The sequence below is a fragment of the Hibiscus syriacus genome, unplaced genomic scaffold, assembly GCF_006381635.1.
Source record: "Hibiscus syriacus cultivar Baekdansim isolate YM2019G1 unplaced genomic scaffold, ASM638163v2 tig00111881_pilon, whole genome shotgun sequence".
Classification (NCBI taxonomy): Eukaryota; Viridiplantae; Streptophyta; class Magnoliopsida; order Malvales; family Malvaceae; genus Hibiscus; species Hibiscus syriacus.
The window spans coordinates 948619-975570 of record NW_024063209.1 but is presented as its reverse complement, the minus strand read 5'-3'; the positions used below and the strand labels follow the sequence as shown (position 1 = coordinate 975570).

Genomic DNA, 26952 nt, shown 5'->3' with positions numbered 1-26952 from the left:
GAGTTTTTCAAAAAAAAAAAAAAATTAACCATCTAGTTAGAGACTGACATATGTCTCAATTTAATTAGAGGATCAATTTATTAAATTTAATTAAAATTAAGATCAAATTGACCTCTTAAATAAGTAACAATGACTAAATATATAATTAAATCAAAAAATTAATTGAGATGTCATTCCCTCAGTTAAATTATAACAGCCATTTCATTTTCTCCCTTAAAAGTTAACGGTCAGTGGATTGATTAAAGTATTTAAATAGTTAGATAGCCTAATTGATTAAATTAAAACATTGATGGTCAAAATGATTTTTTGACTATAGTTGAGTCCCTTTACAGCGAAGTGACTTTTTTTCCTTTTCCTTTAGGTATAATACCAAAAAATTATTATTATTTGATAAAAAAAATCATTTTGAATTTTTTTAGCATATTAGTTTCTAACATTTCATTTGGAGAAAAAATTCTTAATATTTGATTAAATAATTATTTTGAATCTTAATTATTTTCTTGAAACATTTTAATTATTAACATTTTATTTTAAAATTATTAGAAGAGTAGATTGAGAATGCCTGGATTTCAAAATCGGGTCCTGTACTCCTTGGTCATGCGTATTTGGCAACACATCATATAACAAAAGAGGCATGAAGGAATACTACCCTCGTATCATTCGTTGGTCTTCCAACGAACTTAGTCCTTTCCTTTCAATGTTAATAGGAATTGAGTCTCTTTTCTTTCAATTTCTGAAATTTAGTACTGACATTGATCTAACTAGAAAAACTATGGTAAACTATATCTATGACCACGGAACTATGGACATATTTTAATTTAACTATCGATCTTTTAATTTTATCAATTATCATTTAACTATTTAAATGATATCGATCAATCCACATGTTAACATTTGAAGGAGGAATTAACATGACAGTTAATAGAATTGGCTTAATTACACATTTGATCTTCCATACTTACACATTTTATTAATTTAACTCAATAAATTTAATCTTCTAATCAGATTGTGACGTATATTAATCTCTGATTGGAGTGTTGTATTTATTTAATTGGAGAAAAATAAATGAATCAAGAATAATAAAGGGGGAAGCAAACTTTGGAAAAAGATGAAGCTTGGAAAAAGATGAACGAAAATCAAAGGGATGTGTACTCAAACTGCTATGAACCTTGCAAGAGTTTCCATGTTGATATATTAGAATGACGACTATCATGGTACTGAAGATAAACTAATATGTACTTATATCGCCTGGAAAACAAAATCACAAATAAATTTAAAATAATAATGCCTTTATACTAATATATATCAATTTTGCTGACAATTGGGAAAAAAAGAATTTTAATATTTAAGAAAATAGTCTATCAAGGCATATGAAAACTCCTTTTCCATTATACTTCATAATTCATCCATGTTTACTAAAAATATAGTAATAATTTGAATGTAAAGAGTGTTATATTATTGAAATTGATAAGCATCATCTACGTCATCATCGTACATCTCGAATTCAATGAAATTGTTGAAGAAAACTCACCATATTTAAAAGGTAAGTTTTTATAAATAAAAAAATAAAATTCATCTTTGGCTGATACTGAGAAACAATATTCAGGACAAAAAATATACATTGGCCATGTGTATGATTCAACATGTCATTTAGTCACTCAAGCGTTTAATCGGTACATGGATAACATTACATATACATGCTATGAAGTACATGTTTTCAATGTATTATTCAGTCAGCAAATCCAACACTTAATTCAAAACCAAACCCTGCACCTACCAAGGTTATACATTGCTCACCTCTTCAGTCTTCACCAACCACCTACGCCACGGTGGTTACGTTTGTGGACGAATCGTCATCGTCAGTCATTGCCAAACACTCCCACTTCCACTTTCGGTTCCAGCACTACCACTCCAGCCACCAGGGAAAGCTTCCCTACCTGGAGAGTTTTGAACTTTAGCACCTGGGAAATTACCCCAGCTATCTTCTCCTCTCTTGTTAACTGAATCCCGTTTCGTAGTTTCGCTGTATGATGAATCCTGCCCCTCGTTATGACCTCTGCTGCTGTTGTATGAACCCCTACCACGTCCACGCCCACCATAGGGCCGTGGTACACCACTTGGATGCCCATCTCGGCTACTGCTATTTCTGTAATCGTTTCGGCCTTATAACAACAAATAAACGTGGTAAAGATTAGACAAAAAGGTGTAGACAAACAACCCAGGGACGGGAAAAACACCTGAATGTACAAAATGCATAACGTAAACGCAGCAGAATCTAGATGTTTGCACTTTTCATAGTTGTTCAACTCAAAGTTTGTCCATAGAACAAGCAGAACTTCACAATTATCCATGATTTTCTTGAGTAGGAGTGACCTTTTTATTAGTATTAAAAATTAATAGTTTTAAATAGACAACTTTTAAACAAATAATATTTTTAATATTTACCTCAATAATACTATTCAAAAAATGAAATTCCAACAATAATTCTCCAAAAAATAACCAAACAAGAAATATTTTATCAATTTGAATAATTGTATCACATCCAAAATTGTCATGTTGAAAGATTACCTGTTCTTGACCCTGGGGTGGAAGATTGACCCCTGTCAAAAGATTGGCCTCTCCAACCAACTTCATTGGTTGAACCACCCCAACTACCACCAGTAGATGCCCCTGCAGAACCTCCAGCAGCAGGGCTCCGCATTGGTACCATCGCTGCAACTGATCTAATTGATTGAGCCGACTCCTGTTGTGGATCATCAATATGCCTCTGGAAATATGCAACTAGACGATCAATGTCCTCAAACATCCTTTTCCTGAACTTGAATCCCTTGGGATATAAGCCGACATACTCATGATGCGGATTTGTACTCCGTATATAAGAAAGAATGAAAGTGCCTGGATGTTCATGAGAAATGCCGAAACAATACACAATCCTCATAGGATACTCTGATTTCTCAATCCTTAAAAGCTCATCAACCTCTGCTTTAGTTCCCCTCCTGAACTTACGATAACTCAGCATTGCCTTCAGATGAGAAACAAGGGGATCAACATACCGATCCATTACCTGCAATTTAAATTTAATCAACACACATTTCCATTACATGGATTTTGATGCCTCTACAACATAGTATCTCATATGCTAATCTCTCTAAGATTATAGTAAAAGTTTTATCAGTTTATTAGTAAAGGGGCCAACCATGACATTTTTCCTACTCGAGAACAATAATTAATTTCAAATTTAGAATTGTCTAATGGAACTCGAGATTTAAAGCATGTACAGGCAGATTTTTTTTTTTATAAGAGTAGGTGATCTCGTTAAAAAAAACCCCTTCATACTTTTCGGCACACGACAAGGTATGCCAAAAAGTAGAGGAAGGAGGAAAAGAGTACCTCGAAATTTATTAAAATTCAAAAGACAGGCAGATTTTTTGTATGGTGATACAATAAAATAACAATTAATTTTTTAACCCATGTGGTGAAATTCCAAAGTTCATCCTTCAGTTTATAATCAGTTAGTTTTACAACTAGAAAAGACTCCCACTGCAACCTAACTCTCATTCGGCACTATGCTTATTTGCTTATTTCCACTTAATTCACATCCCTTCAAAGTTTAAGGGCTATATCAGGGAAAAAAGCATTTTCAAGATAGACCTACCTCATCCAAGTCTTCGAAAGTGTCTTCCCCAAGTTTTAATGTCTTCCCAATGCGAAGCAGACTGGTGACGTCCTTGTGTTCTTTTCCACCTTCAACTATATCTTTGTGAGCATAAACACCGTCATAAACTTTGAGAGTTAAAGTCAAATAAGAAGGTCCACGAGAACTGGGACGGACAATACTTTCTCCAGGCTCCTTGTCAGATAAATACTGTCCAACATATTAAAAGCCAAAATAAGCATAAGTGTAAAAGGAAGAAAAGGAAGCATTGAGAATGATTCAATTGAAGCAATCAAAACTCAAAAGCAAGCTTGGATTATAAATTCATCCAAAAGGCTGCCTGATGTGCGACAGATTCACAAAAGATTTAAATCAATAGGGATGTGCAGTGTTGTCAAGGGTGCAAAGCACATCCTAGGTGCTAGAACATTAATATTACCAAGGCACAAGATGCAAAAAACAACACTCGTCTGACTCAAGGTGATTCAAGTATATTAGTCTGTATTTGTATGTCTCGTGTGTGTATATATATATATATATATATATGCTTTTAACAAAACAAGCTAGGTATCCTTTTCTTACATTGTCTAGTATGCATGGTTTCCTTATGATCCCATGTCTATGGTTGAATACTCAAGAAATGAGAAGTAGATTTTGATGTGCCCATTCTTACGAGTAGAATTAACAATGAAAGTTAAAAATAGAATAAATTGAAGAGCTTCAACGGTACAGGTTTTTTATGCCTGCCGTCTTCTATGCACCTCATGTACGCCTCATCAATGTGCCTTACCCGAATGGGTTTAGAGATGCTTATGGTGCATTGCATTAAGGCACAAATACATTGTCTTTGCACACACCCCTTGACAAAACTTGGGTGGGGGAGGGGTAGTTTTGTGTATTTATGGGTGTTTTTTTTTTCTTTATATAATAAATTCAATTCAACAGAATCTTCGCTAACTTAAGAGATTCATTACTTGTTACATACCGCCATAGCTTCATCAGCAGTAATATTTTGAAAGCGTGGATGGACAATCATCCTGGGCTTAAAATGCTTCTTTGCCAGCTCCTTCTTTTTACGAGCTTTCTCCTCCTCACTTTGTAGGCTACTTTGCTCCTCATGGTAGTAGGGATCCAGGTTCTGGACATGCTGGTGTCGATTGCTTCTCATCTCACTATCTTTGCAAACCAGGAACACCTGATACCTATTCTTCTGAATTGATTTAATCTTACAGGTCAGTATGTCACCTTCATGCAGCCTGTCAGATAACTCGACCATATCTCTCCAATCATCTGCATAGTCTTCTTTCATAATCATCCCAGTCAATCCAGATTCAAGTGCACATATAGCTCGCCCTCCTTGCACTCTGCGTACCGTAGCTTGCACAATTCGGCCTTCTGCAAGGGTATCCTCAGTTTCACCTGAAATCATGAAGAACTCCTCATCCTGATTTGGCTCCTTATACGGTTTACGCCAATCCTGGAAACCCTGAATTAATTCCCTTTTTATATCATAAAAGGTCTCCCTCTTACTTTGCCGCTCCTTGCTTTTGCTTTTAAGATAGTTATCAATTCGAAGCCTTCTCAACAAACCAGGCCGATCCCTAACATGTTCTATTGCCATCTCCAATGCATCCTCATCGTCATTGTCGCCCTTAAGATCCTCATCATAAACATCTTTGGCCAACTCTTGGGCAACAAGATAAGATTCCGGATGTATTCTAGAGTCATCCAACAAATCAATGAACTGGCTGCTGTTGGCAGCAAGCCCACTTCGTCTGACACGCAGAAAGGCTACCGCATTGACAAACACCCTCCTATCAAGTCCATGGGTAGACAGAAAGTCCTTCCTCGTAAAAATTGTTCCGACTCTTACCAGTGATCTCTGCAGTGATGCCGCCTTTCTAGGCCCAAGACCAGAAATGAATTGCAAAGGTGCAAACCACCACTCATGACTTGCAGCCAAATTAGCATCAAGGCCCACCTGGTTTGTGACATCAACCAAAACCTGTTCAACCAAATTATACTTCTCATCAGCTGTGAGAAAGTTTTCCAGAGGATTAAGCTTCCAGGAGAGTATCTCCTTCCCTGGTCCACACAAAGTGGCAACCATCGCTAACGGATTTTGGAGATAGCGCCCAAGCCCAACAGCCCGCCTAACAATGCCTGGCATCATTCATAATAAAAGACAAAACATCTTCAACAGACAAAGATGGATAAGAATTTTACTAGGAAAAAGTTCCACAAAGATGGGTATTATTTTGTGAATATGAGAATCTATTTTACCTGACTGACCAGGGAGCTGATCTGACGAAATCCTAGAATTTTCATAGAGCCGGGGTAGAGATTCATCCCCATACACAATGCTCAGCTCATCCATTTCATGCCCAACATCTCTAGGATTTTCCTCCACCATCTTAAAAATAATCTGGTAAAGAAGAAAACAACAAAATAAGCAACATTCAAAAATCGACCAACTATATGAGAAATATAGCAGAAAACAACAAAATAAGCAACATTAAAAAATCGACCAACCATATGAGAAATATATCACATTGATCACCGGACACTTGGCCAGCACAATGAAAGGTAATCTACCTCCTCAAAGCTTTAAGAAATTAGACTCAGAATCCGACTGAATCATCTTTAGTCAAAAACAATTATAAATTCTAAAATGATTCATGCACTTGATGAAGGATAATCTACCTCCTCAAGACTATATAGACTAAGGCATATTAAAGCAAAGATTAACAACCTAACAAGTAGAGACCAAAAACAAGAACTTTTGTCTATTACTAAAGAAAACAAAACTAAAAGATAAAGGCAAGAATCATTTTAGATGCAAGGCGATAATATCTAACATCACAACAATGATAAGCGTACCTCATAGATATCATCCTTCAAACGAGTACAAGACAAATTAACAGCTCCAAGAACAACAACATGTGGTTGATGATCAGTCATGAACTTTAAAACACGTTGCTGGTCATTTTTTTTGTGTTGCTGGTCATGCACATTTTGAGACCGCAATGTAAGATTAGCAGTATAAAGCACATCAAGCACCTCCCCAGATGAATCCAACATCACAAAAGTGGTTGCTGGCTTCCCGGGGCCCCAACAGCAAGCCATGACTCGCGGAGCAGTTTCCTCATCGGAATTAACATCATTTTCTTTCCTTTGATAAGGCCCCACAGAAACTTTATTCCACAAGTCCTTGCCATACTCCAAAAGTAACCAGTTCTTAGCTCGACTCGCCAACAAGGACCTTGCTTCTTTCTCCATTGAGGGCAAAAGAAAACCAAAAAGAGCATCATGTAGTATCAGCTTTCTCTGCTCATTCCATTGTTGAGCAGATTTGCTAACGCCATTACTAAGATAATTTTCGTTACATTCTTTAATCAAATTGTTAAGATTTTTTTCAGGCAGCTTAATAGTTACTTCAAGAAGCTTCTCCTCTTCAGCCTTCTGGATAAGGAGCCATTGAGCATCATCAAATCTGATCAAGGGTTTTTCACGCAACCACTTCACACCGCCAAACTGATGGAAAGAATCAATGGCTATTTTTCCATCAGGAGTAGGGCTGGTTGATACTACAGCATGATCCATAAAGATATTGCGAACACATCTCTTGACAGAAGGCTCACAGCTAATCTCAACCACAGCCTAGGAAATTAAAACCATAAATAACTATACATGGTACAAGATTTATGATCAACAAATAGTACAGTATTTGCTATAGAATAACCATGTATACCATATGCCTTGCTCCTTTAAGGACAGCTTGTGGAGTCTCAAACATAGCACATGTAAAGTTTGAAGCAATCTCCTCGGGTGTCTCTTTTGCATCTTCAAACTCATCTTCCTACAATTAAATGAAGCAAGATCATTAAATCTCAATACAATGTAACAGAAACTAAAAATCATACTCACCATCTTTTCCAGAGATAGATGCGCCCCAAGTTGCTCTGCGCTGTATCCAAACTTGCTTGCAACCTCCCACAGGCCAGCCTTATTGCAAATACTATATTGAGATCTCCTCTTGGGCCTCTTATATTGACCTTCATCAACACCAACCTCCCCAGGTGGGAAATGCAAGTTAAACTTGGCATCAACATCATCGACTTCCCTTTCTGACTCTGCACCCTTGAGATCTTTAAGAATTGACTCAAAAAGCTGTTGGTTCAAGTTAAGTCTTGTTTCATCATATATCCGACGAGATTCTTCTTCAAACCGCTTATTATAGTGTGACTGGAGACCACTCTTTCTCTTTTGAAGCAGCAGCCATTTTCGGTCAAGGTCCTGAATTGCCCAAAGTACCTAAACAGAAGCATTGTGGTTGTTATTCACAAAAGTAAACCTTCTCCTAAATTATGGCTTGATTAGATACACAATAAACATATTCATGGTTCCATGACATGTCCAGTTACCCTGTGCCACTTTATTGTAGGAGCTTTCTCACATTTATCCAGATCAATATCATTATCCTCGTGTTGCTCGGGATCTTGTAGCAGACTAAGGCACTGCTCCTTGCGATACATTGCAATAAAGGGAATCTGCAAGCAAGAAAGAATGCTAGAATACAAAGAAAATATAAACCAGAGTAACAGATTAGTCATTAATCAATCAAGTTAGTAAGTACTAACATCTAATTTCTGCACATGTGTGAGATCCAAAAATCTCATAATGTCATCCTTGTCTATAAAATGATCCTTCCTTTCTATACCAAATAATGGTACAGCACCATTTATAAGTTGGTTATATATCCAGGTGCTCTCTTCAATTATGCTGAGTTCATCTATTGGAGGAGGGCCGGTGCTTTCTTCCGAAATCTGGAAAAATAAATGTAAAGCCAATCACAACTTGTATTAGGAGTGATAAAGGAAAATATATATCTAGAACATTTTTAAAACCTTCTCAACAAACCTGCATTCTTTCTGGAATATCAGTCATTCGAATTTGGTCATCCTTTTCAGTCATGTACTTTTCAGAGAGAACAGTAGGTTCAAATTGATCTTCAAGTTTCCCTTCTTTCTGCTCAACAGAATCTAAGCCCTGTTTCCGTAGCAGCAGGAGTTCATCCACATCACCAAAGATATCTATAGCTTCCTTTAAAGCAGATGATGACACATCTGGTGCATGTCTCGACTTCTTATTCTTCATCTTCTTCCGTCTATAAAACAAGTTATTTAATAAAGTGAACTCCAAAGTCCAAAATTATATATAAAAAGGACAGCATAAGTACATATCATGCAGTACACAAGTTGTACCTAACAGAAGCTCCATGCTCCTCATCTTCTTCTACAATAAAGTCTGCCATTTCATCTTCTTCACCCATATCTCCATCTTCTTCCTCTTCTATGGGCTCTTCATCTTCAGCAATATCTTCAAGTGGTTGTCCTAAAACATTATGAATGCCAACCATTAACAGTTCTTCAAAACTGCATCCAAATATTAATGATCATGGACAATATGCTAAATGAACAAACCATCATCGTCACCAAATAGAGTACGCTTAAGCTTTTCTTCAGCAGTTGCACCCCCCTTCATGCTTCCATCAAACTCGTCATCGGATAGTCCAAACTGAGCCTCATCGAAATCTCTACGAGCCTTTTTCAAACGCTTAAATTTCTTGCTTCCCTGAAAGAAAAATACACCATAAACCTCAAATAAATAGTTAACCAATCCATGCAAGAAAACATCATTCGAACCATTATCTTCAGTTTAATTTTTTTTTATTGTTATAACGAAATTTATTCAACAGGTCATAAAACCAATCAGTAGAATTACCCCTAACATTATTTCAACAACAATGAAAATAACTTAAATGATGTAAAATTTTCCATTTGGAAACTTAGATGATTAGATAATTTAGAAATTAGCAATCATCATGTTTTCATCAAGGCAAGGGAACAAAATCTTACAACCTTTGGTACATTAACATCATTCTCCCGGAGCAGCTCATAGTCATCTTCATCAAGGTCCTCAGCTTCCCTGAAAGAATTGATACAAACATCAGAAATTTGTGATGCCCGGCTGTAGGACCTAACAGCATCGTATAAGTTTCTTTCAAAAAAAAAATGCAATAAATAACATTCATTCTTTCTTTCGGATAAATGTAGCAATCTCATATCGTAGGAAGGAAAAAATATTAACTTCTTCTTTCTTTTCTTCTTTTTCTTCCTCCTCTCCTCGTCGCTATCTTCCCTCTCTTCATCTTCATCTACCTCTTCATCCTCCACATCATCAACTATGAATCCATCATTCTCATACTCATCTTGACCTTCTTCTGCTCAAATAAAAAATAAATAAATAACTATGCAGAATTCAAGAAACATAAAAAAGAACAACAAAAAAATCCGAAAGTAACACCCGTCATGCCATTTAGCCCTAATTTTGATTTCCTTTTCCCTATTTCTCAAAAAAAATAAACAAAACAATAAGAACTCAGCGATTACAAAATTATTCCCAGTTCTGAAACGAAAAATTAGATCTACTAACTAAAACCAAAATAAATAAATAAATAACTACAATGAATTCAATAACCATTAGCAAAAACCTTATAAAAAACCCACATAGAATACCCATCATGCCATTTAGCCCTAATCTTCTTTGCCTTTTCATTATTTCTCTTAAAAAATTAGCTAGAAACAGCAGAAACCCAAAATTTAGAAAACCATTCTGCAGTTCATAAACAATAAATTAGATCCAAAAAACGAGGTAATACCATCATCCTCATCCTCCTCGTCAGGGTCACGTTCATTGAGACCTTCTCCTTCAATGGGCTCTCCTTCCTCGTCGACCTCCAACTCATCTGCAAGAATTGAACACATAAATAAAAATAAATAAACTTTTCGTTAGCGAAAATTAAAGGGGGGAAAGCTAGGGATTTGATATTGGATCAAAAAGCAAAAGGGAAACCTTCTTCATCTGAGACGACATTTCTTCCCATGCTTCCGATAGAATCAGCGCAACCAAAAACAAGAGAAAAAAAAAGGGGGAAATTGAAAGACTTGTCGATAGAAATTGTAACCAGTAACGCTATCTGCTCCACAAAAACCCTACTAAAATAATTGGGGAAACCCACACTTCTACTGTTCCAAACTACCGATTATAAAGAAACATTTTGTTGAAACGATTAAAATATATAGCGTCGATAAAAGGAAATTATAGTTGTAAGATACTTGGATTTTGTAAAGACAATGGCTTCTATATTTGACCTCAATTTTAGTAAATATATCGATTTGGTCATCAATTTATGATCGTCTTTTTACTTTAGTTATTAAACTATTTTTTATTTGTATTGTTAAAATTATGTATTTATTTTATTTCCATCATTCAATGTTAGTTTCAATCGTTAAGGAAGATTATGATAGGGTCAAAGATATATGATTCGATTCTTATAAATTTTGACTTGGTTTTATAAAATCATGTTTTTCTTTTCAATTAAAGGCTTTTTTATTGATGGGTTGAATTGGATTTAATTGTAGGATAAAAAAATTCAATTTGATTTGATTCAAGAAAAATAATTTAATTATTTTATATATTTGAGAATAATTGCATTAATTCACCTTTTTATATTTTAAATTAGATTATATTTTATCTGATAAAAGGGGGAAAGCTAGGGATTTGATTGGATCAAAAAGCAAAAGGGAACCTTCTTCATCTGAGACGACATTCTTCCCATGCTTCCGATAGAATCAGCGCAACCAAAAACAAGAAAAAAAAAGGGGAAATTGAAAGACTTGTCGATAGAAATTGTTAACCAGTAACGCTATCTGCTCCACAAAAACCCTACAAAAATAATTGGGGAAACCCACACTTCTACTGTTCCAAACTACCGATTATAAAGAAACATTTGTTGAAACGATTAAAATATATAGCGTCGATAAAAGGAAATTATAGTTGTAAGATACTTGGATTTTGTAAAGACAATGGCTTCTATATTTGACCTCAATTTTAGTAAATATATCGATTTGGTCATCAATTTATGATCGTCTTTTTACTTTAGTTATTAAACTTTTTATTTGTATTGTTAAAATTATGTAGTTATTTTATTTCCATCATTCAATGTTAGTTTCAATCGTTAAGGAAGATTATGATGGGGGTCAAAGATATATGATTCGATTCTGATAAATTTTGACTTGGTTTTATAAAATCATGTTTTTCTTTTCAATTAAAGGCTTTTTTATTGATGTGTTGAATTGGATTTAATTGTAGGATAAAAAAATTCAATTTGATTTGATTCAAGAAAAATAATTTAATTATTTTATATATTTGAGAATAATTGCATTAATTCACCTTTTTATATTTTAAATTAGATTATATTTTATCTGATAAAAATAAAAATTTTATAATATATATATCATGAGAGTCGGTCGGGTTTTTACCTCAAAATTGTGTTGAATTTCAAATCAAGTGAGGTCTCTCTAGAACCCGGTTCGAATAAACTAAAAACCTGATCCGATCAAAATCATTACCATTGTTAACATAACTTAGTACAATATTTATTTTAGTTTCAAAATTTATATATTTTTCCAATTTAATTTTAATTCAAAATATTTGACCTGTAATAATAAGAAGTCATACCAATTCGATTTTCTGGTACCCAAATCCTCCTATAGTCTTGTCGTCGTCCCTCAAGAGCACCTTTCAAGCTCTCTACTTCAGGGCATTTAACAGCTCACTTGTCAAACCCATTTGAGGGAAGGGTTGTGCTTTTTTAAAATTTAAACTTTTATATATTTTAACAGTTTTTATATTTTTTTTATAATAATCAATATTCATTTTTAAATATTTTAAATTTATTCTTAATATAAGATTATACGTATATTTTTAATTAGGCTGCCTCGTATCAGTAGGAAGGATTCCAGTTGAGAGACATGAAAGCTGTTGCAGGGTAATGAGTCGTATTTGCTGCATCAGTGGGGCTTGTATCAGCTTGTTTAGTGGAAGATGAACAAACTACTCGTATTTGTGATAGGAATGTAAAATCAGGTAATCGTTCAGATTTCAGTCGGATCTTGTCAGGTTAGGTCAAATCAATTCAGGTCATTTTCAGGTTGATTTTACCATCATACTCAGTTTAGATTCGGATCAGGTTAATTTCAGTTCAGATTGATGCTAGTTCAGGTCAAAACGGTTCAGGTCCAAATTAGCTAAATTCCATTTTAATTCAGGTTCGGATGAGATTCATGTAAGATCTCGTTCAGATCAGGTCATATCATTGACATGCCAAATTCAGGTCGGATTGTACATGGTACGAATTGACTTTAGGTCGGGTCATTTTCGAGTTAATAATTTTTCGTCTTTCATGAACGACAAATTATAATTTTTAATTGTATATGATTTGGAGTAAATTACAAAAAAAAATATAAATAATTGTGAGTCAGTTTTAATAAAAATATAACTTTAAGGACTAAATTGAACAAATAAGAAATTACATACAAAAATTTAAATAAATTAAACAATAAGAATGTATGAGGCATAAAATCAAAATATAAATAAGTATGGGACGATTTCATATACAAATATAACTTTAAGGATTAAATTGAACAAATATGAAATTACAAATTAAAATTTAAATAAACTACACAACATGTAGGGATCAAATCCAAAATAATTGTAAAATATGAAAATGAACTGAATTGCATTTATTTTAGAAGTTGAGGACAAATTATAATGCATATATATACTTATAAAAATATATAATATATATAACTATGCATTACACTTATAAGTATATATACTTATACCTATATATATAATTACACACATACACACATGTATATAAAAGTATCTATATATAGGTATGTATATAAATATATATAAGTATAAAGTATAATATATGTATATATATATCATTAAACATAAGTGACTAAAAATAAAATATTATAAAATTAATATTCACATTTAATAATTGTGCACTTTAAAGAAAGAATGGAAAATTAAAAGTAATTAGAATATATACACTACTAAATTGCATTGAATTAAAAAATTAAAGAAAAGATTTACAATTAGACCATGAATACAATGAAATAAATTAAAAACTAAATTATAAAATAGAAAACTACTAATTATTAGAGTATCACATTTCTAATTAACCCAAAAAAATCTATTGAGAATTAAAAAATACCCAAATTTTTTCAAAAAAAAAAATTTTCCTCTTATTTTTTTAAATTCCGAAAAATTTGTCAAAAAATTCCTTCTTTTTTCTAAATTCCCAAAATAAAAATCAAATTTTCTCTCTTATCTCTTCTAACTTCTCAAAAATTTAATTTTCCCCTCAAAAACAATATTTCTTTTTAAAAGTTATCCCACCACTCATGTTAATATATATATATATATATATATATATCTATATATATATATATATATATATATATATATATATATATATATATATAAAAGTTTATTGATTAAATTTTAAATTTTAAAATTTTCAAACTTAAGTAAATTAATCTTCTATATATATATTTCAAAATTTTAATTTATATTTAAATTATTAATTAATTAAAACATTTAAATAAATTCAACTTAAAAATATTTAAATTAATTTTATATAATCTAATAAAATCATGTTCAATAAATTAATTATTTAATGAAATTAATTTACTTATTATAATTTATAATATAAGGATTATAATTAATTAGAGAGTAAATTTATTAATTTAATTATCATAACTAACAATTTATATTAATTTTTAAAGAGAAACCATATTAATTATCATAGTTTATTTAATTGTCAAAAAAATTATCATAACTAACAATTTGTTTTAACTTCTAAAAAGTAATCATATCAATTATTATAGTTTATTATAAATTTAAAATATCACAACTTCATCAATTGTAACTTATAAGTAAAGTAAATATCAGTTCAAATTAATAATAGGTCAGATCATTTACAGGTTGAGTAAATTACATATCAGGTTTATTACAGGTCAACTCGATAACAGGTCGGGTAATATCAGTTATTTACCGGGTTAATATCGGGTTTAGGTTCATATCAGGTCAGGTTCGGTTATCACATTATCAGGTTTAATTTGGATTCAGGTCTTTCTCAGTTCGGGTACAGGTCAGGTGCATGTCGTAAATTTCCAGGCCCAACTTGAGTTCAGATCAACACCAGTTCGGACTCGAATCGATTTTGAATCACCACAACCTCATGTCATAAACAGTTTTAACTCAAGTCAGTTTTGAGTTCAGTTTTTTACATCCCTAATTTTTGATGCAGCAGACAGATAAGTGAAACAAAAAAACTGGCAAATACATAACAAAACTTGATGGAACAGGGATGGGCATAAGATCCGAATTAGACGAGTTCTAATTTGATCTGATAGTTTTTTTTTTAAAAAATCAGGTTTGGGTCAAGTCAGGTTTTTTAAAGGTTGTGTTTGGGTCGGGTCGGGTTCGATTTAGGGTGAAAAATATCTGACTCGTTCCGACCCGTAAAAATATAAATTTCCTTATATATTTAGGTATAATTACAATAATACCCCTCTATACAATATTTTTTTATTAAATCCCTATTTTTATTGAATAAAAAAATAATTGTTGAATAAAAATATTATTTTGGGTCGAGTCGAGTTTGAATTTTATCTCAAAAAGTCGGGTCGGATTCAAACCAAGTGGAGGATATAAAATTTTTGAGTCGAATCAGATCGGGTAGAAAATGTAAAATTTTCAAGTCGACCCAAACCCAACACATGTCCATCCCTAAGCATAGCTGATAAATGAAACTAAAACAGTGAGGGAAAAAATGAAGAGAAATATAAGAATTGAGGTGGAAATGCCATCGGTTGATTTTATTGACTTAAAAAGACGTCGGAGATAACATCAGACGATGATTAAAATAAGTGGCGGCTTAGAGTTTAGGGTATTGAAGTACCAAATTGATAGAATTTCTAAATATTGATAGTTAAATCTTTTGAATTGTAGAACTTTTGAATTATAACTAAACTGATAGTTATAACTAAACTGATAGAATGTATACATTTTGAGGACTCAAAATATTATTATACCAAGTTACGTAAAGTTTATGGCAAGTGACCAAAGTATATACATTATCATAGTTGGATGACCAAATAGGTAATTGACCCTAAATAAATTAATACACCAATTTTGGTGTCTGTGTGGTAAAATTGGGACAATATTCCAAGCGGATTAATTATTGAGCCAATAGGTCAACCCACATATTAATTTGCGAAATATGACATTTGCTACGGTAGGGCAAACTCGTCACGTTCATTTGGTGAGTTTATCTGGTTATTATTTTTAATAGACTCAAGTTTGTGGGCTCCATTGATCTTAATTATTTAACATATTTCTTGGAACTCGTCATGTAAACATGGCGGATTTCTTTAAAATATATTATTTTTTTAATATAAAATAATTATATTTTTTAAAATTTATCGAACTCTTCTGTGGGCGTGACGAGTTCCTTTTGGATTTAAAAATTATAGTCGTTAACTGAACGTTAGACAATGGGCATATTCCAACGACCATAAACAACTAATCCATATACCTCGTCATGTGGGCATGATGAGTTCCATGAATTAGTCGTTGATGACCGTTGGAATTAGAACTATAAATAGGGGTTTAAGGTTTGTACTGTGATTCATTGAGAAGAAAATCAATTTATTCAGAGAAAAATGTAATACCCCAAATTTTGGGCTAGTTTGGGGTCAACCTGAAAAAAATAGTTATGTTAATTTTTTAACGGTGTGTAACTAAAATAAAACAGAACCGTAACTTTATGTATGATTTTGAAAAAAATAGTTGGATGACTAAAATGAACGAAAGTAATAGTTGAGGTAGTAAAACATTTAAAGTAATAGTTGAGGTAGTAAACATTTAGTTTACCCAATTATAAATTTGAGTTGAGTTTTTGTACAATTGATCCATAATTTGGGTCGAGTTCGTTGAATTTCATTTTTATATTTAGCTCAAATATTTATGTTGAATCTTAAAGTATTAATTAGTAATAAATATATATTAACATCTTAAAATTTAAAGTTTCTACTAGATTCATAAATTAAACAAATTAATTATGAAAATATTTGAATTCGACTCGGTTAAACTATATAAGTTTTTTTTTATTACAAAGAAACTGTATAAGTTTGGCTCTATAATAATCAGTAGAATTTGATTTATTTTCTCAAATCGAATTTTAGTAATTGACCAGCACAAATTAATTTAAAATATATATATATACATATCGTTAAATGTTGAATTTATGGAAAATTTAATGTAGGGTTTCTTTTTCAAACTGCATTCATGTTTTCTGCAAGTACATTCTTTTATCCCAACTTATCGAAGTCCATCACCGGTTCACTATTTCAGTTATGAGATTTTGGCTTGGCAAGAACCCAACATGAAGGTTCAAATAAGTCATCGGAGACGATAACAAGAGTCGTCGGAACATCAGGATACTTGGCACCTGAATAAGCTGGATGTGGCAAAGTATCGACCAAGACAGATGTTTATTCCTTTGGAGTTGTGCTATTGCAGCTCATCACCGGAATGAAGACCACAGACAAAAGGCTTGGAAGGAAAAATCTTATTGGATGGGTAAAACTCTCGATACCTGAATAAATTCTTAACTACGTTTAAATATATATATTCGTATTCGACACTGATACGGATCCAAAAAAACGTAAACTCGGTCCAACTATTACGAGCTAAAGAGTTAACACCAAGAAAACGAGTAATACATAGAATGGTCACAATGTTATTCTATAACTGAAAATTTTGATTTTCATGCAGGCAAGACTACTACTGAAGGACAGGAACTACCCGGATTTGATCGACAGAAGGATAATATGCATGATGTTCATCAACTGTTTTGGATGGTTCGAGTAGCCGAGAAGTGTCTCACCAAGGATCCTCAGAAGAGATTATCAATGGATAAGGTAAGTTTTGAACAAGTTTCTTCAAAAATGAGGAGTCTTTAACAAATAAATAGCACTAACAGATAACAGTAACAGTTCAATCTTTTGGGATTAAAACAACTAAAACGAATCCTTATTATTCAGCAATAAGCATTGCAGGTTGTTTTCGCTTTGAGCTACATAACGAATCCTGAAAGCACTTGTAGCATCAAAGATTTCTCACCTGCACAGTAAGATACTGTGAGCAAGGGCTCATGTGATTCGCAACCGTAATCACGATCGCAATCTCCTGGTGATGAAGATTCGGTCTTCTCCATAGAAACTGCCCCCTGCAAGTAGCAATAGTCATTTTAATGTTAGGCTTCCACCATCACCAACGATTTGGAAAACATTGAGCGCTTCCGCCTTTTTCGGTGATTCTGCATCAGGCAGTGGGCTCGATCATGAAAGATACCAGTGATGATGATCCAATGTTTTAAACCATTGACTAACTTCCTGTTGATCTGTTTATCTTGAATTAGGAAACATGGAATCAAAAGATATCAAAATAATCATTCTCAATGGATATGAATACTTGGAGAAAAATGAAGAATTCGAGCAACATGATTGTTCGGGACTCCATGCTAAAAGTGCATAGTTATTCCAAAATTATAACAACAGCTTGAATACATTTGTATACCCGAAAGTTCCTGAATGGCATACAAGTATCCAATAGTTCAAGAAAAAACTCATCAAAAACAATACATCAAACATCCATGACTCACGTCATATTAGTCTCATCCCAAATGAACTTTGGTAAATCAGGTTCGCTCGACTACTTGAATCGAAAACAATTACTGAATGAAGGAAACAACAGCAGATCTCAAGGGAGTTTGGGCATTGGACAGACAAAAGGCATATCATTCCACGCACATGAACCAAGGTCCCATTCTGGACTTGAAAAAGATGTTCCAGCTGCCATATTCTTGTACTCGCTACTCAAATCATCACTAAGAAAGGTTGCTATGGTATCAGCCATGACTGTTTGGTCCGGATCGTAAAGAGGACCTTGTTCGAACCAATCAGAAGCTAGTAATGTATCAGAGCAACCATTGTCCAACTGAATATGAGCCTCTTTCTGTATCCCTGGGGTCAAGACATTGTCAGCTGGTTCGTATTTTTTTTGAGACTCTGAAAAAATCCAATTCAAGTTAAACAAATCCTAGAAAAATAATTGAGTTTTTTATCATGCATGATTCACTCTTTCACTAGACTTGAAATATTAGTTCAATGACTATCATAAACATCTGGTGAAAATGTAATCGATTTTGATTATATAAAAGATGGAGCAAAATGAAAATAAAGCATGGTGATAGTGTTGTAATACCAAGGTTTCTTACAAATGACTCGATAAGTGGGGCAAGAAATAGGGAAGCTTAGTTAAATTCTATGTCAATTCGAATAGTTTAAACATCACTAGAAGCTATGGGATATAAGTTGCTTGAGGCAAATGATCAACTTTTAATGCCGTTAAGGATGCTTCTTTTTCTGATAATGAATGAAAAGTGTGAATCAAGTCTCAGTTTTAACAAGTCCAGATCAGATAGATGCTCACCAGTAAAGGTTTCACCAGATGATGGTTCATCTGGCGAACTGCCGCTTGCGCTAATAGACTCACTGAAAAGAGAAGATGCTGAATGAACCAATGGAGAACGAGGCTCACCACAGTTTTCCCAAGCTGTCTTGCAAATGTTGAAATCAGAACCTTCGGTTATATCACCAGGAGTTGTTGAATTTGAACTCTGGTCAGATGCATGATTCTTTGCACTACTTAGAGTTTTTGACTCGTGAAAAATAGCATCCAGCAGACCACTATTATGGGGTGAAAGACTATCCGACTCCAGTCCACCGCTTGGTGGTGGTGACTGGATAAAAGCATCGACAGACTCGAGTAAAGGTGGTGAGCAAGACAAAGTGCCCCAGCTACCGAAATCAGTTTCTGGATCTTGGAATGAAGGGAGCTCTAACTTCACAGCCTCCAAAGTGGGCTCTGAAGCAGAGAGATTGCCATTTGGAAGGGAATGGCTTCCTTGGAATACACCAAATGACTGGGAGTTCTTAGCTGCAGGATCTGTTCCAATGGGAAAGGACGCCCCAAAGGACTGAGCAGCCTTGTTTAGCATACCATCTTCAAAATGCTCAAACAAGGGGCATTCACTTTTAACAGCACCAGTATAACCAGGGAAAAATGCTGTTGGTCCACGAAGACGCTTCTGGCAATAGATAGTTGGTGACATGAAACTATAATATTGAGAGGAACCTAGATCTTTTATTAGCATGCCGCTGGTTGATATACCAGGAAGTTTAGGGAAGTAAGGCAAGACATTTTGATTTGCCTTTAAGTTGTCAAATACAACATCAGGAATCTCATAGCTGTCGTTCTGCAAGATACCATGAGGTCCTTTAGCCCCATCATTAACTGCACTGGTATGGTGGCTCTCCTGCAATGCTTGCACGCACACTTCAGGAGGATACAGAGGTAACCCAGCACGTTGACGTCTCTTAATCCGTGTATTCCAATAGTTTTTTATTTCATTATCTGTACGACCAGGCAACTGCAGAAAATAACAAAGCACAGAGAAACTTACTTCAGACACCGAAGGTTGGAGCATTGGAAGGTATAAATTGATATTACTGCATCTAGCACAAAAAGACTACAGCATGATAAGAAGCTGGATTTTCATAATGTCGACCACTGCAACTGACCAAGAATAGCATTGCTCTTATGTATGAAGACACATTAAAACTCTTACTGAACTTTAATTCCTTACGACACTAAAAAATACATCTCCATTTCATATACCTGAAACCAAGGATACCAATCAAAAGCACTTTCAACATTCCACAATGAGAACATTACTAAACCTTAGATCTTTCAGTTAATTCATTGCTTATGAATAACAATGGACATATACTGCAACAGGAGTTCAGATAGAATGAAAAGGTGAAGTATAACCACATATACAAAGGCAGGGCAGTTCTACAGATATATCTAGCTTTAATACAAATTTTAGGTGTCCTTTTTCTCAATGTAATTCTTAACTTTAAATTATTTTAATAATTTTTTATTTAACCAATTAAGAGAATTACTAGATTCAAACTAAATGAACTGAAAACTTACGTGAGCAGCCATCCGAGCCCATTTATTTCCCATCTTTGCATGAAGTTCAATAATCAGTTGTTCCTCTTCTTGAGTAAATGCCCCTTTCTTCAAGTTCGGCCTCAAGTGATTTGCCCAACGTAACCGACAACTTTTTCCACAACGAAGTAGTCCAGACTGCTTCTGAACAGCATTCCAGTTGCCTTCCCCATGTTTCTTCACATAGTCGATCAAAATTGCATCTTCAGCAGCTGTCCATGGGCCTTTCTTCAATGCAACTCCCCCGTCTGTAGATGCCTCGAAGTCGCCATCATCGATTAACGGCGATAACATTTGATCCTTAGGGAACATTCCATTTTCCCTCTCATTTTTTGTGTGATCCATCTCTTTGCAATCACACGCAAATTGTTACTGACAGGTAACCGTCCAAAACCTAAAACCAGAAAAACGATTGAAAAGTCAAAAAATTAAAATAAATCGAATAATTAAAAGAAACAACTCATTTCTTACTTTTTATGCATCAAAGAATAACTAAAAAGCGATCAAGAACAACACTACTTCATTCAAATGTTGATATAAGAATTGCAAAAGCATACATGAACAGATTAAATCGATAAAAGGGAAACAAAAGTCGCCGAGATGATATAAGTGCAAACCTATCAATAAAAAATTTCTAAATGACAAAGAGAACTCATTATACAGAAAGATTAAAATCAAGTACTTAAAACAAAATCACCCCAAAAATCCAGCACACGGAGTCGTAAATTGCTTATCTCTTATCGAATACGAATTCTATTCTGAAAAGGGAAAAATCGTTCCGATCTTTGGAACTTAAATTAAACCCTTTTACCTTATATGGAAAGCAAAACATACCAAACAAACCAATTTACAGAAACAATGAAATAAATAAATTCATTGAAAAAGGAGAGTAAAATCAAAATGCATTTAATGCACTATAGTTCTCTCACAAATAACACCAATCATATATCAGTAATAAATAATTTTTGCAAATGAGTGACTTAGACTTCAAGCTTAGTTAACATTTTATTTATACCAGTGTATTCTTTCATTAAATACAGTAGTTAGTTGAACATTAATTTGCAAATTGAAACTGATTATCCAAAAAAACTAATTAAAAACTAAATTTAAAATAAATTAATCCAAATCCATCAACTTCATTCAAGAAGCACATAAAAAGAAATTAAAAGCAGTAGTAACTCAATTACCATGCCTTGACAATTTTTCTGGAAGAAACTTCCCAAAACTAAAATCCTTTGAATCAGTTCAATTATGATCCATGATTGAAGTGAGTGCTAAGACAAAAGCGGCAATGAAAACCCTGAAATCAACTCCCAAAAGAATCACAGTTAGAGAAAATTCGTTGATCTGTAAATAACAATAAGAAAGGAGCAAACATTGGATGAAATTATCTTTTTCTAACCGTAATTTCTGAGCTACAAGAACGAGGAGACGAAAAGAGCAAAACATCGAAAACTACCGAATAAGCAATTACAAAAAGTAAAGCTCTTTTTTTCTCCTTTCCCTGAAATTTAAGGTTTTCTGTTTGGGAGAGAGAAAATGGAAAAGAAAGAAATGAAATTAACAAAAGGAAACTAAAATGAAATTTTCTCTTTTAGACTAGAAGGGAAGATTTATCTAATTTGTGTAATTTCTATTAGATAAAATAATTTTAGTGATCGAAAATGCCTTATAATATACGATTTTAACTATTTTTTTTGGATTTACGAAAATGACCAACAAATTCGCAACGCGAACTCCAATTTCGCAACTCAGTTTTGAAATTCGCAACGCGAATATGTAAATCGCAACGCAAAAGTCAAATTCGTAACAAATAAGTCAAATTCGCAAAGCGCGTTTATTTTCGTAACGCGAATTTTATTTTCGAATTCGAAACACAATATTAATTTCGCAATACAAATGTAAACAGTATAATCGTAACTCATAACCTAAAACCCTAAATCGTAACTTAGTCTCATCTCCATCTCTCACTCTCCACGACGACATCCGTCCTCATCTCCAGTGACCCCCTCTATCTTAATCTCTCAGAGCCACTCTCACAACCATTCACGGCCACAAAATGAAAAATCTATCCCCGATGGTTAGTTTTTTTAATTATTTTTATTTTGAAATTTTTGTATTATTATTAGATTTTTCATGTTTAAATTGATGATAAATTTACTGGTAATTTCAATATATAGATTAACCATTTCACTTAGATTGCTTAGTAAATTCATTCGGTTGTTGCCACTACTGCTAAACTGTTTAGTCTTTAACCTTTGAAGTTAGTATTTGTCTTTTGGTTGAAGTAAAACAATTCATTCAAGTTTCAATTTGCAGAAGAATAGTTTTTGAAACTTAAATTCGCAACACGAAAATCGCAACGTGAAAATGAAAATCGCAACGCGATTTTAGTTTCGCGTTGTGATTTTCATTTTCGTGTTGCGATTTTTGCATTGCGATTTTCATTTTCGCGTTGCGATTTTCATTGTAGTGTTGCGAATTTAAGTTTCAAAAACTACTCTTCTTCTGTAAATTGAAACTCGAATGAATTGCATTACTTCAACCAAAAAACAAAGACAAATACTAAATTCACAGTGTTGCGAATTTAAGTTTCAAGAATAAACTACTACTCTTTATGTTGTCCTTGAACCTGCACTAAACCTATATGTTGTCCTTTTAAATGTGATATAAGTGCTTACTTCTGGAATGTTATCTGATGCATTTTGTGAACTATGATAGAATAATGACTTGGATGAATACCGTGCTAGTTTGAAACATATTTGGCTATATTTTCCCTGTTTAATATCATGTCTGTTTATAGTGTATAATTTGTAGTTTTTGGTATATCTAACTTGATATGTTTATTGTTTTTGTTAGGAATTTTTTTCGGCTTCATTGACTTTAAGGAATAAATTAAGCCTAGCCACTATAATTGCGTCGATACTTACACCTGTACAAAGAAATTTGTTTGAGAAAACTTGTTTCAGGCCATTGCTGAAAGTACAACATCCAGGTGGAGATGCTATGTTGACCCATTTGTTTCTTCAGACCATGACTAACGATCTACCCGAGAGGATACAACGTGGTGATGAAGAGATATGGTTTCATTTTCCACCGGTGTATACTTGTTTTGGGAGGGAGGAGTTTTGCTTAATCATTGGTCTACGTTTTGGACGACACGATGAAGTAGGTCGGTATACTAGTCATATCGCCCGCCCATCATGGTTATTTCGGGTTTTTCCTGAGCTAGCAAAGGCGAATCCCATTTTACATGTCGACGATTGTAAAAGATTACTTCTTAAAGATGGTTTTACTCGGATGGATGATCTTGATGTTGTCCGAGTATGCCTTTTATTACTTTTAAATGCCGACTTTTTAGGTAAAAAAGGCAGACAACCTATTTCTGAGGATTTAATATTATTGGTAGAGGACTTAGATGCATGGAACGTGTTTCCGTGGGGTTCATATCTATGGAAAGCTACCTGGAAAAAATTGTCAACTGCCTTTGAGGACCGTCGTAGTTTGCGTGGCCATGGTTCCAAATACACTTTGGTAGGCTTTATTTGGGCCTTTAAAGTAAGAATTTCTATATAATGTTTCCAAAATTATAAATAATTATTTAACAATTACTAAAATTAATGTTTGTGTATTATATTATTTGTAGATTTGAATATTTGAGGCTTTTCCCAGCATGCGGACATATGCCATCAAAAAGTCAAATGATATTCCTAGGGCTATTACCTGGAGGAGGATCCTACTGTTGGATTGGGAAGATTTAATACCATATACGACGATGAATGATGTAAGTTAACACAAATACTACCATATATAAACAAGTTATTACTAGTAGACGTTTGACTTTGTTTGAGCTTTTATATTGTTAGGAGGCAAACTATCTATTATAGAGGCTGACACCCATAGAGGCCGAGCTTGCCACTAATTGGTGGCAAGCTAGTAATCGTTTTTTTGATGGGACGGATGATGAGCACCCCCCACTTCGAGAGCCATCACCTAATCAAGCCGATTCTACAGCTCGACACCTAAAGGCATCACCTGATTGAGCTGATTATACATCTCCACAACGAGAGCCATCACCTATTCCATCACATCATCGAGCCTCTTCTCCACCATCACCTCATGATAGGCGACCGAAAAAGATGCCACGACATTTATCTCCCTGTTCTCCACCTCCAAGGGATGAGTTAGGGGAGTTACGTGATGAGGTTAGTGCTTTGCGTGATGAGGTCGGTACTTTACGCGACGACAATGGTGCATGACGTGATGAGGTACGGTCTTTATGTGGTGACAATGGTGCTTTACGTGGTGAGGTATTTACTTTACGTGATGAGGTAGCGCTCTACGTGAGATTGTTTTATCGTTGCAAAATAAGGTTCATACTCTACGCAATGAGGTAAGTTTGTTTAATACTATACTAAAAATGCTAATAATCTTTTTTCAGAATTATTTATTTATTTATTTACTGATTTATGTATTAATTTATTTTTAGCGGCCCGATAAGGTAGATGCTTTATGTCGGGTTTTTCTTGCATGACGGGGTTCACGCATCAGATGTCGTGCACGTGCCATTACGTCTCCTTTCACTCCAATAGTTCCAAGACTCCGTAAGAAGAAGCCCGATTCACCTGTCATCGTTCAAGAGGCCCACCTATCGTTCAAGAGGTCCCTCTCATTGTTCAAGAGGCCCCTCTCATCGTTCAAAAGACCCCTACCACCGTTCAAGAGCCCGATTCACATGGTATACTATGTCGACTTATTGATAAAGCCCCTCACGTGCCCGGTATGATGGACCAGAGTTAGCTTTCGTATCAGTTACCGACCAATATCATTCCTCAGCAGGAGAGGAGAACACTATCGGACACAATTATGGATAATACCCTTTGGGCTAAGACCGCAGTTGATTTTTATCTACATGAGCGGAGCCAGGGGTGTTACGCTGATATATACAAAATCGACGATGATATGCATTTGTTTCTTGATCGGTCTTGGTGGGGTGTTTCATTAGGGGTTGAAGAGAATGGCTATTTCGAATGGGGGGTAAGTCTTATATTCTTCTTATATTGCATTTTGATTATTTTTTTAAAAAATTTATTAAATTCACTAATATATGTATTTTTTTATAAAACAACATATTGATGCATGGGTGTCACGTCTTCTAATTATAAGGAAATTGAAGAAAATAAAAAAGACGCGATGGACTATTATGCCTTCGTATTTTCACATAGCTCACTTGAAGGATCAGAGAGACGCTTCATATGCGTTGGGTAATGGAAAAGCTATCATTTATTCTGCATGGTAGGAGGTCGATAAGATTAGTATTTTTTTTTGAATATTTTAAAGGTGTTCATAAATTTTATTTGATGTGCGCAATTGAATTATTATTTATGATTGCAGGTGTTTATCCCTGTTATGGAACGTCTTCATTGGCTTCTTGTCGAGTTTCAGCTCCCATCCATGAAGACGATAGTATATGACATCATGTCGAATTACATACCATTGTCTGATTTGAAAGATATTATTTATAAGGGATGGAGCGCTCATTTGGCTAAATTCTTGGATGCGATTGATTATTGGACTAATTCAGAAAACAAGAAGCTAAATAAGTTAAAATTTACAATGATAAGAGACGAGACAGCGCCACAACAAACAGCGGGATCCAGAGGGGATTGTGGTCCTCTTGTATACATGTGCTTGGAACGTATGACGACAGGAGGTAAACAATTTCTACCTTCCACATATAGAGATAGAGGTGTAGTAGGGTTGTGGTTTCGGCATTTTATGGCTAGAGCGATATATTCGAGACGTTGCCTACCTGCATCCGCGTGCTGAAAGTGTGTATAAATAACCATTTGTTATTAGTAAGTTTGAGCAAGTGTTGTTAACATATATACTCTTTGTTGGTTTGAAAATGTTTGTTTAAGTACTTAGAATTCAATAATTTTTTGTTTGTTGGTTTTAGATGTGTAGAAAATCTCATGGCCATAACGTTTCTGCAGGTTAATCCTGAAGTGAGCTGTGTGAACAAATTGATGTATTTGGATGTAAGCTCTCTATTGTTAGGAGCATTTGGATATACTATCTGGGGATGTCAAGTGTAAATAAGAATTGTTTTTTTTGTTTAATTGATTTGTTGTTTAATTTCAATCTGCATTATGGTGAAGGCAAAAAAGACCTGTTGAAGGTACACTTTCGCAACGCGAAAGTTAAATTCGTGTTACGAAAGTCAAATTCACGTT

At 34.0% G+C, this 26952-nt stretch overlaps 2 protein-coding genes across 2 annotated transcripts; both read right to left on the bottom strand.

Moving 5' to 3' along the window:
* Nucleotides 1-1636: 1636 nt before the first annotated feature.
* LOC120172822 (transcription elongation factor SPT6 homolog) lies at nucleotides 1637-10768 on the bottom strand. The gene is made up of 17 exons (XM_039180184.1): nucleotides 10571-10768; nucleotides 10377-10463; nucleotides 9806-9938; nucleotides 9577-9643; nucleotides 9139-9289; nucleotides 8920-9049; nucleotides 8576-8822; nucleotides 8296-8481; nucleotides 8080-8205; nucleotides 7583-7969; nucleotides 7407-7514; nucleotides 6536-7315; nucleotides 5939-6080; nucleotides 4641-5818; nucleotides 3656-3865; nucleotides 2569-3064; nucleotides 1637-2162 (listed from the first exon to the last, which is right to left on the bottom strand). Exons 1-17 carry the CDS (start codon nucleotides 10599-10601, stop codon nucleotides 1864-1866), a joined length of 4758 nt encoding a protein of 1585 aa, XP_039036115.1. The 5' UTR covers nucleotides 10602-10768; the 3' UTR covers nucleotides 1637-1863.
* Nucleotides 10769-18117: 7349 nt separating this feature from the next.
* Nucleotides 18118-22289, bottom strand: LOC120172865 (transcription factor MYB33-like). Its single transcript, XM_039180214.1, has 5 exons — nucleotides 22119-22289; nucleotides 21903-22016; nucleotides 20699-21108; nucleotides 19133-20132; nucleotides 18118-18708 (listed from the first exon to the last, which is right to left on the bottom strand). The coding sequence occupies exons 3-5, from the start codon at nucleotides 21059-21061 to the stop codon at nucleotides 18401-18403; spliced, it is 1671 nt and encodes a 556-aa protein (XP_039036145.1). The 5' UTR covers nucleotides 21062-21108; nucleotides 21903-22016; nucleotides 22119-22289; the 3' UTR covers nucleotides 18118-18400.
* Nucleotides 22290-26952: the final 4663 nt, after the last annotated feature.